Here is a 15,729-nt window from a genome sequence, read left to right on the forward strand (position 1 = left end):
ATTCTACGTAATTTTACATAATAGCAGATTTTTTTTTTAAATACCACACAAATTACCGAAATTACAGGTCAATAGACAGAGAGACAGGTCTATGTGTTCATCTTATCATATTTCTCCAATGCCAAATCAGTGTCTTGTTTGCAATGAAACTGTCCCTGTTTGCATAGAGTGTGCTAAGCTGTCATTTAAGGTAAAGGGTGGCTCTCAAATATGAAATATATTTGAAACACTTTTTTTTATTCCATATGTGTTATTTCATAGTTGTGATGACTTCACTATTATTCTACAATGTAGAAAAAAGTAAAAACTTAGAAAAACCCTTGAATGAGTTAGTGTGTCCCAACTTTTGACTGGTACTGTATAAATTTATAAAATGGTTGGTTCGAGCCCTGAATGCTGATTGGCTGACAGCCATGGTATATCAGACTGTATACCACAGGTATGACAAAACATGTATTCATACTGCTCTAATTACATTGGTAACCAGTTTATAATAGCAATAAGGCACCTCAGGGTTTTGTGGTATATGGCCAATTATACCACGGCTAAGGCCTGTATCCAGGCACTCCGCGTTGCGTTGTGCATAAGAACAGCCCTTAGCTGTGGTATATTGGCCATATACCACACCCCCTCAGGCCTAATTGCTTAAATATACAGTTATCCATTTGTACGAAGCAGTATACAGCTGACAAGGAAAACTGAACACCCCCTCAGGCCTAATTGCTTAAATATACAGTTATCCATTTGTACGAAGCAGTATACAGCTGACAAGGAAAACTGAACAATTTCTCATCAAGCATTGATGAGTCCATGTAGTGTGATCTTAATCTAGATAATACTACATGATTGCCACTGAAGGCATGACTGTCTAGTGCTGGAATATTCACCTCACATGTGACCAGTAATAAGACTATGGAAATAATATTAACAAGGCCTATCAAGGTGTATATTATCTGACTCCAATAGATAAATAGCAATGTGTAAGCAAGACTCTTATAGAGTTATAGGAATATAGTATTAAGAGAGGTCTGAGAATGGAATACTAGAAGCGAATAGAATTCATTACATTGTAAAATCAAGTCAAAATGTATTGGTCGTATGTACACAGATTTGCTGAAGTTATTGCAGGTGCAGCAAAATGCTTGTGTTTCTTGCTCCAACAGTGCAGTAATAATACCTAGCAATACAAACAATACGTAAATAATCCAAACACTGAAAAGAAAGAAATTAAGAAATATCAGAACAAAATACTCACTGCACGACCAAAAGTATGTGGACACCTGCTTGTCGAACCTCTCTTTCCAAAATCATGGGCATTAATATGGAGTTGGTCCACCCTTTGCTGCTATAACAGCCTCCACTCTTCTGGGAAGGCTTTCCACTAGATGTTGGAACATTGCTGCAGTGAATTGCTTCCATTCACACACCAGAGCATGAGTGAGGTCGGGCTCTGATGTTGGGCGATTAGGCCTAGCTCGCAGTCGGCGTCCCAATTCATCCTGAAGGTGTTTGATGGGGTTGAGGTCAGGGCTCTGTGCAGACCAGTCAAGTTCTTCCACACCGATCTCGACCTCACCTTGGACCTCACCTTGTGCACGGGGGCATTGAATTTTCTGCATTTTTTTGTTCAATAGAGATGAATTTTGCCTACGTCTTTATGTGCACTAATATCATAGGCTAATTTATTTTGGAGCTTATTCACCACGAGGAAGTGAAAACTCAAAACACATTAGTTAGATCGCTAACGCTAAATATAATACCCACAGCTAGAGGTCATGTATAGGGCTGTTAGGGTGACCATATTACCGCCACACCTGCGGTCACAAGTCATGACCTCAGTCAAATTCCACAAGGTCACGGTAACTACATTTACATTACATTTAAGTCATTTAGCAGACGCTCTTATCCAGAGCGACTTACAAATTGGTGCATTCACCTTATGATATCCAGTGGAACAACCACTTTACAATAGTGCATCTAAATCTTTTAAGGGGGGGGGGGTTAGAAGGATTACTTTATCCTATCCCAGGTATTCCTTAAAGAGGTGGGGTTTCAGGTGTCTCCGGAAGGTGGTGATTGACTCCGCTGTCCTGGCGTCGTGAGGGAGCTTGTTCCACCATTGGGGTGCCAGAGCAGCGAACAGTTTGGACTGGGCTGAGCGGGAACCGTGCTTCCTCAGAGGTAGGGGGGCCAGCAGGCCAGAGGTGGATGAACGCAGTGCCCTTGTTTGGGTGTAGGGCCTGATCAGAGCCTGAAGGTATGGAGGTGCCGTTCCCCTCACAGCTCCGTAGGCAAGCACCATGGTCTTGTAGCGGATGCGAGCTTCAACTGGAAGCCAGTGGAGAGAGCGGAGGAGCGGGGTGACGTGAGAGAACTTGGGAAGGTTGAACACCAGACGGGCTGCGGCGTTCTGGATGAGTTGTAGGGGTTTAATGGCACAGGCAGGAAGCCCAGCCAACAGCGAGTTGCAGTAATCCAGACGGGAGATGACAAGTGCCTGGATTAGGACCTGCGTCGCTTCCTGTGTGAGGCAGGGTCGTACTCTGCGAATGTTGTAGAGCATGAACCTACAGGATCGGGTCACCGCCTTGATGTTAGTGGAGAACGACAGGGTGTTGTCCAGGATCACGCCAAGGTTCTTAGCACTCTGGGAGGAGGACACAAGGGAGTTGTCAACCGTGATGGCGAGATCATGGAACGGGCAGTCCTTCCCCGGGAGGAAGAGCAGCTCCGTCTTGCCGAGGTTCAGCTTGAGGTGGTGATCCGTCATCCACACTGATATGTCTGCCAGACATGCAGAGATGCGATTCGCCGCCTGGTTATCAGAAGGGGGAAAGGAGAAGATTAATTGTGTGTCGTCTGCATAGCAATGACAGGAGAGACCATGTGAGGATATGACAGAGCCAAGTGACTTGGTGTATAGCGAGAATAGGAGAGGGCCTAGAACAGAGCCCTGGGGGACACCAGTGGTGAGAGCGCGTGGTGCGGAGACAGATTCTCGCCACGCCACCTGGTAGGAGCGACCTGTCAGGTAGGACGCAATCCAAGCGTGGGCCACGCCGGAGATGCCCAACTCGGAGAGGGTGGAGAGGAGGATCTGATGGTTCACAGTATCAAAGGCAGCAGATAGGTCTAGAAGGATGAGAGCAGAGGAGAGAGAGTTAGCTTTAGCAGTGCGGAGAGCCTCCGTGACACAGAGAAGAGCAGTCTCAGTTGAATGCCCAGTCTTGAAACCTGACTGATTAGGATCAAGAAGGTCAATCTGAGAGAGATAGCAGGAGAGCTGGCCAAGGACGGCACGTTCAAGAGTTTTGGAGAGAAAAGAAAGAAGGGATACTGGTCTGTAGTTGTTGACATGGGAAGGATCGAGTGTAGGTTTTTTCAGAAGGGGTGCAACTCTCGCTCTCTCGGCTGCCCGGAGCCCTGTTCTGTGAGCTCGCAGTGAGTCGTCAAGCCACGGAGCAGGAGGGGAGGACCGAGCCGGCCTGGAGGATAGGGGACAGAGAAAATCAAAGGATGCAGAAAGGGAGGAGAGGAGGGTTGAGGAGGCAGAATCAGGAGATAGGTTGGAGAAGGTTTGAGCAGAGGGAAGAGATGATAGGATGGAAGAGGAGAGAGTAGTTGGAGAGAGAGAGCGAAGGTTGGGACGGCGCAATACCATCCGAGTAGGGGCAGAGTGAGAAGTGTTGGATGAGAGCGAGAGGGAAAAGGATACAAGGTAGTGGTCGGAGATTTGGAGGGGAGTTTCAATGAGATTAGTGGAAGAACAGCATCTAGTAAAGATGAGGTCAAGCGTATTGCCTGCCTTGTGAGTAGGGGGGGAAGGTGAGAGGGTGAGGTCAAAAGAGGAGAGGAGTGGAAAGGAGGCAGAGAGGAATGAGTCAAAGGTAGACGTGGGGAGGTTAAAGTCACCCAGAACTGTGAGAGGTGAGCCATCCTCAGGAAAGGAACTTATCAAGGCGTCAAGCTCATTGATGAACTCTCCAAGGGAACCTGGAGGGCGATAAATGATAAGGATGTTAAGCTTGAAAGGGCTGGTAACTGTGACAGCATGGAATTCAAATGAGGAGATAGACAGATGGGTCAGGGGAGAAAGAGAGAATGTCCACTTGGGAGAGATGAGGATTCCAGTGCCACCACCCCGCTGGCTCGATGCTCTAGGGGTATGCGAGAATACGTGGGCAGACGAGGAGAGAGCAGTAGGAGTAGCAGTGTTATCTGTGGTAATCCATGTTTCCGTCAGCGCCAGGAAGTCTAGGGACTGGAGGGTAGCATAGGCTGAGATGAACTCAGCCTTGTTGGCCGCAGACCGGCAGTTCCAGAGGCTGCCGGAGACCTGGAACTCCACGTGGGTCGTGCGCGCTGGGACCACCAGGTTAGAGTGGCAGCGGCCACGCGGTGTGAAGCGTTTGTATGGCCTGTGCAGAGGGGAGAGAACAGGGATAGACAGACACATAGTTGACAAGCTACAGAAGTGTTGTTTCTTGTATTATTGTCTCGTGTCTTTAGAGAACTGTTTCACTTTGATATCCTTTTTCTTCTGTCCTGATTTTCTCTTTCTTTTCTTCTGTTAACTAGATATTCTTTGTTATTCTTCGTTAGCTAGGCTGCTCCAAAGCTGAGATCTGATGCTGCTGATGGCAATTAGTAGCCTACCAAACTTGTTAACTGCCAGTCGCTAATGGCCTGGTACTCAGCACTCTATTGTCCCTCTAATCACTCTGACGTCAATGCAAGTGTGATTTGAAAATCTAATCAAACACTTAATGAGAGCCCATGAGCTCAAGTTGTGCAGCATTTCTATTGGCTATGCAATTGAATGGCCTCTATTAAAAACAGGGGGCTCCCATCAGCTTTCTATAGGCTAGGCCTACTATATTTATTCCTCAACTTTCCTAATATTCAGCAGGTTGCTTCGCTTTACAACAGGAGTATAGCCTACCTGGCTGGTATGAAGATGAAACATGGGAAAAGTGTCCTCCATTCGTTATTTAAGTACATAGATGACGTGGTCCATTCTAAATCCAAACACATTCCACACATACAATATATTTTTTAGTATATGCAAAGACAATATTAAATTGAGAATAGTCTGATGGGTGACAATATTATCACTTGTGAATGATGCCCAGCATGTGCAGTAAGACAAGAAACAGCGCATAGCATACCTTTCTTTTGGGTGACTTTTTCAAATCACTATAAGTTTTGATAATGTTTGTATCACAACTAAAGTGGCCAAATAACTCAAAAAGTAGCCTATAGGCCTAGGACCCCTGGAACACAGTTAGAGAGCGTATAGCATACAGAGCCTAGTGAAACGTGTGTTCTTATAAACCCAGTCAATGCGCAATCACGTGTGAAAACAGAGAAAACAGAGCCACTATTTAGAAGAGGATCCCAGCTCTCTCGTGCTGCTATATTTATTGCTCAATTCTTAAAATTAAGCACGTTAATCTGCTTTACAACTGGTGTAGCCTAACTGGCATACATAGGCGGCTCGTGAATTTCAAGTTCGGGGAAGAAAATGTTCACCATAAAAATTCACCTTTATAATAAAGCATTAGGCCTATATGCATAATCGCAGTTGCAGATGTATGTAAACTAGCCTACTATTAGTAATGTGATGAGTAGGTTGGATAGTCATAATTTAGGATAATAATATCCTATAACTCGATCATTGTTCGCAAAAAAAAAAGACTGTTCAATGCATTTAGCGTAGAGCAGGCCAAGGCTACATCCGATAATTTTTTTACTTTTTTTGCATGGGAGGAATGTGGCCTTTTATAAACACATTCCATTTAGTTCTACTACACTTTGTATATGACTGGAGGCATTAGCAGAATATTTTTAATAGGACAAATTGAAGGGTAGCCTACTCTGATGACAGTGACAAAATATCAATAAAAATGACATTGTCCATATAATCGACCTATGAGAAGTGGAGACACAAATATAATATGACGTCCATCTAAACTGGAGGAGGAAATTATTGTCCAAAAACAAACTTTTAAGTGGCGCTGACCCAACAATGATAAATAGGGAATATGCGCGGCGCGCAGTCACCGAGGATAATTGCCGATGCGCTCCCGCCGGTGCTAATAAGATAGGCTATACTGTTGTTCGCTCAATTAAGTTGGGAATTTAAAAAAACAAAGACAGAGTAGTCTTTTCATTGTCTTCTTTTTACAGCAATAACCATTTGCTTTCAAAACTATGTTTTCCCGCAATTGTATTTTGAAATATTGCATATGCCTGGTTTGGCCTCTTTTCACAGACAGTTGCAACTCAACAATAATCTACCAAAATTACGCGTGCTGCATTTCCTTCAGACTATAGGCAATGTGATTTAAAACATTCCACTTTTTTTTTTTTTTTAAGAAACAAAATATCTTCTGTGGCCAAATCATGCTTTAGCAGCCTATTTGTAATGATTCTATGTATTTTTAATTTGATTTAAAACTTATGCTTCCCCTAGCCTTATGGACGCTGCCTATTCTTGCATAAAAACGGAACTGCACAACCTGCATTTGCTATTTGATGACATTTTGTTTTTGTGGGCCATTCTAATAAAACATTATTCCACACATATATTAGTAGGCTATATGTAAAGACCAGATTAAATTAAGAATAGTCTGATGGGTGAGAATATTATCAAATTCTTGTCAAATTGTGAATGAGAGACTGATGAAGTGTGCAGCCTGCGCAAGACACAGAGCAGAGCTCATGCCTTTCATGCAACATTATCTGGCCTTAGAATGTATTAAAAATCAAAACATATAGCCTAATGTTTGTATTACAATTAAAATTGTATTAATAGCTCTAAATTAAGCATATAGGAGGAACTGTTTCTTCGTTAACCGGTCAATACAATACAATATTGCTGGGTTGCAGGCATTGGTTCAATACATGTCCGCACTCCCTCGGAAATCTTTGGAGAAAATATCCTTTCTATTTATTCAGCTATGTTCAATTGTATTCATCATACTATAATATAATATAAAACAATGCCTCGGAATTCGAAGCTAATCTCGTCTGCTAAACGAACTAGTGTAGCCCACAGCCATATGGAGCGATGTGTTTCCCCGCAAATTAGATATTTAAATGTTATACAATCAGAAGCCTTTTGTCTCTCTCTCTCTCTCAGAGCACACATCAAGTGGCTCACTCATCACAGCAGGGGCCACTTGCCAGCGGAACATGCCGCAGCGAAACAGGCCCACGGGCTGGGCATACACTATCATTAGAGGAATCATGAAGATAATGCTCATTAGGAACTTTTGAAACTTTTGAGCGAAGTGACCAATATAATGAATGTTCAACTTGCATGCGAGCATTTACAAATGTAACTTGCGCAGTCAGGTCAAATGGTCGCAAAATGCCAAATGATTGCAGTCTGGACGACCTGCCCCTTGACGTACTGTAGTTAACTTGTAATCAAAGTTGTGTCAAAATTAGTGGCCTGATAGGTTTCAGCAAACTACTAGCTAGCATTATTAATCTGTTATTAGCCTACCTTAGCGTAGGCTACATATTGGGATGGTGGACTTTTGGATTTCTCTTGAGGTCAGCAGTATTTTTCCTGGTCAACTTGTGGGAGCAAACGCTGTCTTCTCCCGTGGAAACGTTGCACTCGGTCTTGTTTGAATCGGCACGATACGTAAAGTGGCTCCAAACATCTTCCCTTTTTCTACCGGGAGCTTTTACCACCAGGAGAGTAGCCATGGAATGTGCCTTATATGCATCAGCGATTTGTTGCCTCTAGATTGCAAATAACACCGAAAAGATCTCAATCTTTCCAAAAACTCTTGCCCAGTCCATTTACTAGTCAGATTTTAGTCACAGAGATAACTCTCGTCTCGTTTCTGTCAACCCAAATGCAAAAGGATTTTGTGTATAATCACTCTGGGCATACGTCGTCATTATTTTAGTTGATGAAATGAACACGGCAAGCCACTACAGCTGTTGGATGATATGAATAGGTACTCAGTCAGGACCTCTATGGTTAACTTAATAGATCTCAGGAGCAATTCAGAAAGCCATTAATGCCTGTGTAATGACTCATGCAATAACTGAAGCACAGAACAATTGGATGAATTGGTCTCTGAATTGGTCTCCGATATGTTTCCGATAAGATTATGAAGTTGGTATTGCTTTGACAGTTTTCCTCTTTCCTTTTTGCCTTTCAGGAATCTACTAGATAAAGACACGTTCTCCAAATCTGACCCATGTGAGTGTGACTCAACCCTTTATGTGCTCCTTCCCTGTCTACCTTCCTTCCTCTGTCCGTCTGTCCGTCTGTCTCTCCGTCTATCTGTCCGTCCATGCCTCCATCCCTCCTTCCCCCCCTCCATGCGTCCCTCCCTCCCTCCCTCCCTCCCTCGTCTCTCTTCCTCCCTCCCTCTTTCCCTACCTCCATCCGTCCACCCCCCTTCCCCATCCCTACCTCTCTGTCCCTGCATGATAGTAGACTTGAGGAGTAGATGTTAGCTTTGCCTTTAGCCTCCGTCTGTTGTTTGCTCAGTGTTCTGGAGCTCAAACTTTTGTATTAATCTGCACTGTTCAATCTGCCAGCATCTATTTCTGATTGTCTTTCTGCCCTGTATGTCTCGCTTTCTCTTTCACAATCTCTATATCACTCTCGCTCTCTCTCTCTCTCTCTCTCTCTCTCTCTCTCTCTCTCTCTCTCTCTCAATCTCACCTCTCTCTACCCCCCCTCTCTCTCTCTCCCTCAGTGTGTGTGCTCTACACCCAAGGAGTGGAGACCAAGCAGTGGAGAGAGGTGAGTACACACACACACACACACACACACACACACACACACACACACACACACACACACACACACACACACACACACACACACACACACACACACACACACACACACACACACACACACACACACACCAGAGCCTTTTAAAGTTCAATGAGTCCCTTGCAGTGGGGTATTGACTGTTTGTGAGGGAAATAGCTTCTCTTTATTTTTGTCCTTTTTCCCCCCCAAATACCAATCAATTTAGCCCAGTGCTGACATTTAAAAGTTTAAAAGTTAGGATTAGTTTCGGAAATAAATGTAGCTATAACACACCCACCTCTATACTCCACATTCACAAGCCACAGCGTGAGATTCGAAATAGGACACACCCATTACTGTAAGAACCTTTCTGCGTACATGCGTGCTTGTGTGCGTAGGGGGATGATAGGTTTATTCAGAGCTGTTTCGTGGAGATCTGACAAGCTTGACCTTTTCAAGCCTTGTACCGTCTGATTTGCCTTTCTGTGACATCATAGCTGTACACTCCAGGCGAGAGAACATGGCCAGTTCCCACCGCCCGTGTCTGTGTGCTACCACACCCATCACTCCCTGTGTAATCACAGTATAAGTTCTGCAAAGGGAGAAACTCAAAGTTCCAAACTTTTTAAAGTAAGTGACCAGGTGACAGTCAAGGATACGGTTGAGGGGGGGGGGGCTGTCCTGTGAATCAGAGGCCCTCTAGTGCTGCCAGTGTGTTTGCCAGTGTGTGTATGTGTGTTGGAAGTCTGTTCAGACAGTTTTGAGACATATTGAGCATCATAGCATAAAGAACTTACTCTCAGTACACTGATCACTCTATCTATTACTGCAATGTGTCTCTGGGAACACAGGATTGGCAAGACAGAATTGAGCTAGACAGAGGAAGAAAGAGAAATTGATAGATCCGTTGCATGGAGAGAGAAAGAAAAAGTGAGGGGGAGAGGGGGGGATAAAGAGAGAGAGAGAGAGAAATAGAGAGGAAACAGAAAAGCGATGATGACACACATCCAAATGCTACAATCCTCAACACCCTAAATCAGCTGCTGAACAGAAAACACCCTCAGAGAAGAACATCAATAAAAGCCAATAGAAGGATGCAGTATTCTATTACTACAATCTGCCTATCGGAACATAGAACTCTACCCTGTTACATTGTCACAGTGTCACTCTGTCCCTGGTTCTACTAGGGACAAGGAGGTCGGTGGCACCTTAATAGGGGAGAATGGGCTCGTGGTAATGACTGGAGCGGAATCAGTGGAATGGTATCAAATACATCCAACCCGTGATTTCCAGGTGCTTGATACCATTTATTTGCTTTGTTCTGGACATTATTATGAGCCGTTCTCCCCTCTGTAGCCTCCTATGTGTCACATGCAGGGAATTCAACTGGTTTAGACTTTACTGTGAAATGCTAATGAGACCTCCCCAACAATGCAGAGTTGAAAAATAAAATAGTAACACAAGAAGAATAACTTAAAATGCATGAGTATGGAGCTATATACAGGGAGTATCAGTACCAGATCAATGTGCAGAGGTACACGGTAGATATGTACTTCAAAGCAGGGTAAAGTGACTAGGCATCAGGATAGATAATAATAAGGTATTTGAGGTAGATATGTACATGAAGGCAGGGTAAAGTGACTAGGCATCAGGATAGATAATAATAAGGTATTTGAGGTCGATACTGTACACACACCACATTCACACTCACTAGACTATATATATACACTATACAGTTGAAGTCGGAAGTTTACATACACTTAGGTTGGAGTCATTAAAACTCGTTTTTCAGCCACTCCACAAATTTCTTGATAACAAACTATAATTTTGGCATGTCGGTTAGGACATCTACTTTGTGCATGACACAAGTCATTTTTTCAACAATTGTTTACGGACAGATTATTTCACTTATAATTCACTGTATCACAATTCCAGTGGGTCAGAAGTTTACATACACTAAGCTGACTGTGCCTTTAAACAGCTTGGAGAAATACCAGAAAATGATGTCATGGCTTTAGAAGCTTCTAATAGGCTAATTGACATAATTTGAGTCAATTGGAGGTGTACCTGTGGATGTATTTCAAGGCCTACCTTCAAACTCAGTGCCTCTTTGCTTGACATCATGGGAAAATCAATAGAAATCAGCTAAGACCTCAGAAAAAACATTGTAGACCTCCACAAGTCTGGTTCATCCTTGGGAGCAATTTCCAAACACCTGAAGGTACCATGTTCATCTATACAAACAATAGTACGCAAGTATAAACACCATGGGACCAAGCAGCTGTCATACCGCTCAGGAAGGAGACGCGTTCTGTCTCCTAGAGATGAACGTACTTTGGTGCGAAAAGTGCAAATCAATCCCAGAACAACCGCATAGGACCTTGTGAAGATGCTGGAGGAAACAGGTACAAAAGTATCTATATCCACAGTAAAACGAGTCCTATACCGACATAACCTGAAAGGCCACTCAGCAAGGAAGAAGCCACTGCTCCAAAACCGCCATAACAAAGCCAGACTTACGGTTTGCAACTGCACATGGGGACAAAGATCGTACTTTTTGGAGAAATGTCCTCTGGTCTGATGAAACAAAAATATAACTATTTGGCCATAATGACCATCGCTATGTTTGGAGGAAAAAGGGGGATGCTTGCAAGCCGAAGAACACCATCCCAACCGTGAAGCACGGGGGTAGCAGCATCATGTTGTGGGGTTGCTTTGCTGCAGGAGGGACTGGTGCACTTCACGAAATAGATGGCATCATGAGGTAGGAAAATTATGTGGATATATTGAAGCAACATCTCAAGACATCAGTCAGGAAGTTAAAGCTTGGTCACTAATTGGTCTTCCAAATGGACAATGAGCCCAAGCATACTTCCAAAGTTGTGGCAAATGTCTTAAGGACAACAAAGTCAAGGAATGGGAGTGGCCATCACAAAGCCCTGACCGCAATCCCATAGAACATTTGTGGGCAGAACTGAAAAAGCGTGTGCGAACAAGGAGACCTACAAACCTGACTCAGTTACACCAGCTCTGTCAGAAGGAATGGGCCAAAATTCACTCAACTTATTGTGGGAAGCTTGTGGAAGGCTACCCGAAACGTTTGACCCAAGTTAAACAATTTAAAGGCAATGCTACCAAATGCTAATTGAGTGTATGTAAACTTCTGACCCACTGGGAATGTGAATATATATATATAGTTCTGGTATCCTTAATTGACTATTTAGCAGTCTGGCTAATTAGCAGTCTGGCTATTTAGCAATCTGGCTATTTAGCAGTATGGCTATTTAGCAGTCTTATGGCTTTGGGCAGGTAGAAGCTTTCTCGGAGCCTATCGCCGTTGGTGATCAGGCCTACCACCCTGAGGGGCCCCCATGTTGAGGGTCAGCGTTGCGGAGGTGTTGTTGCCTACCCTCACATCTTGAGGCCGGGCCTTTAGGAAGTACAGGATCTTGTTGTAGAGGGAGGGATTCAGTTCCAGGGTCCCTAGCTTGTTGATGAGCTTGCAGGGGACTATGGTGTTGAATGCTGAGCTGTAGTCTATAAACAGCATTTTCACATAGTTCACATATTTACAGAAGTATGTAGACACCCCTTCAAATTAGTGGATTCGGCTATTTCAGCCACACCCATTGCTGACAGGTGTATAAAATCAAGCAAGGAACCATGCAATCTCCATAGTCAAACATTGGCAGTAGAATGGCCCTTACTGAAGAGCTCAGTGACTTTCAACGTGGCACCGTCATATGATGCCACCTTTCCAACAAGTCAGTTCCTCAAAATTCTGCCCAGCTAGAGCAGCCCCGGTCAACTGTAAGTGCTGTTATTGTGAAGTGGAAACATCTAGGAGCAACAACGGCATAGCCGTGAAGTGGTGGGCCACACAAACTCACAGAACAGGACCGCCGAGTGCTGAAGCGCGTAGCACGTAAAAATCGTCTGTACTCGGTTGAAATATTCACTACAGAGTTCCACACTGCCTCTGGAAGCAACGTCAGCAGAAGAACTGTTCATCGGGCTTCATGAAATGGGTTTCCATGGCCGAGCAGCCGTACACAAGCCTAAGATCACCATGCGCAAGGCCATGCGTCGGCTGGAGTGTTGTAAAGCTTGCTGCCATTGGACTCTGGAGCAGTGGAAATCTGTTTCTTTGGAGTGATGAGTCACACTTCACCACCTGGAGAACGCTACCTGCCCGAATGCAGGAGGAATAACGGTCTGGGGCTGTTTTTCATGGTTCAGACTAGGTGCCTTAGTTCCAGTAAAGGGAAATACAATGACTTCCTGGATGATTCTGTGCTTCCAACTTTGTGGCAACAGTTTGGGGAAGGCCCTTTCCTGTTTCAGCATGACAATGCCCCCGTCCCCTGAGCGAGGCCCATACAGAAATTGTTTGTTGAGTTTGATGTGGAAAAACTTGACTGGCTTGCATAGAGCCCTGACCTCAACCCCAACGCCGACTATGAGCCAGGCCTAATCGCCTAACATCCGTGCCCGACCTCACTAATACTCTTGTGGGTGAATGAAAGCATGTCCCCGCAGCAATGTTCCAACATCTAGTGGAAAGCCTTCTCAGAAGAGTGGAGGCTGTTTATAGCAGCAAAGGGGGGACCAACTCGCTGTTGGCTGGGCTCCCTGCCTGTGCCATTAAACCCCTACAACTCATCCAGAACGCCGCAGCGTTCTGGTGTTCAACCTTCCCAAGTTCTCTCACGTCACCCCGCTCCTCCGCTCTCTCCACTGGCTTCCAGTTGAAGCTCGCATCCGCTACAAGTCCATGGTGCTTGCCTACGGAGCTGTGAGGGGAACGGCACCTCCGTACCTTCAGGCTCTGATCAGGCCCTACACCCAAACAAGGGCACTGCGTTCATCCACCTCTGGCCTGCTCGCCTCCCTACCTCTGAGGAAGCACAGTTCCCGCTCAGCCCAGTCAAAACTGTTCGCTGCTCTGGCACCCCAATGGTGGAACAAGCTCCCTCACGACGCCAGGACAGCGGAGTCAATCACCACCTTCCGGAGACACCTGAAACCCCACCTCTTTAAGGAATACCTGGGATAGGATAAAGTAATCCTTCTAACCCCCCCCCCCCTAAAAGATTTAGATGCACTATTGTAAAGTGGTTGTTCCACTGGATATCATAAGGTGAATGCACCAATTTGTAAGTCGCTCTGGATAAGAGCGTCTGCTAAATGACTTAAATGTAAATGTAACTCCATATTAATGGCCATGAATTTGGAATGAGATATTCAACGAGTAGGTGTCCACATACTTTTGGTCATGTAGTTCATTTCCCTTCAGGTGGGAGAAGGGCAGTGTGAAGTGCAATTGAGATTGCGTCATCTGTGGATCTGTTGGGGCAGTATGCAAATTGGAGTGGGTCTAGGGTGTCTCGGGTAATGGTGTGGATGTGTGTCATGACCAGCCTTTCAAAGCACTTCATAGTTACAGATGCGAGTGCTACAGGGTAATAGTTATTTAGGCAGGCTCTTGGGAACAGGGACAATAGTGGTCAGCTTGAAACATATTGAGATTACAAACTGGGACAAGGAGAGATTGAAAATGTGTGTGAAGACACTTGCCAGCTGGTCTGTGCATGCTTTGAGAACACGCCATGTTATTCCGTCTGTGATTTGTTAACCCGTTTAAACGTTTTGCTCACATTGGCTTGAAAACATTATGGAGGAAAACTCTCTTGGTAGATAAAAGGGTCTGCAGTTAACTATGAGGTATTCTTTATCAGGTGAACAAAAGCTTGAGGTTTCCTTCACACTTGAAGCGGCACACCATTTGTTATTCATGAAAAAACACACTCCTTTCGACTTCCCTGAAGACTCTGTACGATCCTGCCGCTGCTTGGAGAATCCACCGTCATCATCATCCAGCCACGTTTCAGTAAGATAATATTGCAGCTTTTCAAATCTCTCTGATAGGAGACTCTAGAACGAAGCTCATACACCCCCCCCTTCCAATTATTATAATAAATAATAATATACAGTATATATTTATCCTTTTTTTAATGAACTAAGTCCGGCTTTAAACCTAAACCTTGAAAGTTGTAATAGTAGAAAGCACAAGGTGCAATTTCTAAATTGGGTAGTGCATCATCAGTTTTCTTCATCATGTCAGTCATTGCATACCTTAGAGAGCGACTTATAACTTGTCAGAAATGTCCAGATCAACTAGCCCATGTCAGACGTTTTTTTATTTCATTTTTTTGGCCCATAGATACTGTATGCATTTTTTTCTCACTTAAATATCACATGAATACACATTAGGCATGGCAAAATGTATAGAATTGTAAGAAAATGTGCTTTAAAACTGCAAACATTTCTTTGCCCCCCCCATGACAAAATGTGTAGAATTGCAGGAAATAAACTTTAAACCTAGAAAATTATCTCGACCAACAAGAGTGGTGTGAACAGTTTGTGTCATAGACATGGCTCGGGATGTTCCCCAATACTGGAGGGGGGCCCCGAGTGACACATTTTGGGAACCCCTGTGTTAACCTCAAGGGATTTTATCCTGCATGATTAAATAAAGGCTAAATGAGGTTCATCTCTGCATTTATGGAGGATGTATTGATTGTAAATGTCACCAATAGTAATTACAAAGTAAACACAGAGAATCCCAAATGGCAGATCAGTTGTTTACTCCGATAGGAATAGCAATGAAGAAAAAAATGCCAATGAGGAGGCGTTGTTCACATTACACATTGTTATTTTTTAATGAGTCTGTTCGTCAGGAGATTAGAGCTTCATAATGTAAACTCACAGCTATGTATCTTGTAAAAAGGTAATTTATTTCCAAAATGAAAAACAATTTGCATCATCTGAACAGTTCAAATAACTTTGCTAATTTATCCAATTTAAGTTGTTGAGTTCTCAAAGTTCTTCCACTAAATGTCTCCAAATACGTTTGCAACACTGACTCTTGGGAC

At 44.1% G+C, this 15,729-nt stretch overlaps 1 protein-coding gene across 5 annotated transcripts in view; it reads left to right on the forward strand.

Annotated features, from left to right (window-relative positions):
* The window catches only part of LOC115151054 (copine-5), a 205,996-nt gene that overhangs the window by 42,244 nt on the left and 148,023 nt on the right, over positions 1-15,729 (forward strand). For all 5 annotated transcript variants that reach the window (XM_029694999.1, XM_029695000.1, XM_029694996.1 and 2 more), the window contains exons 2-3: positions 8,187-8,227; positions 8,733-8,779. In XM_029694999.1, the coding sequence (XP_029550859.1) occupies positions 8,187-8,227; positions 8,733-8,779 (88 nt within the window). The remainder of the gene's footprint in view (positions 1-8,186; positions 8,228-8,732; positions 8,780-15,729) is intronic.

Source organism: Salmo trutta, chromosome 16, assembly GCF_901001165.1.
Source record: "Salmo trutta chromosome 16, fSalTru1.1, whole genome shotgun sequence".
Classification (NCBI taxonomy): Eukaryota; Metazoa; Chordata; class Actinopteri; order Salmoniformes; family Salmonidae; genus Salmo; species Salmo trutta.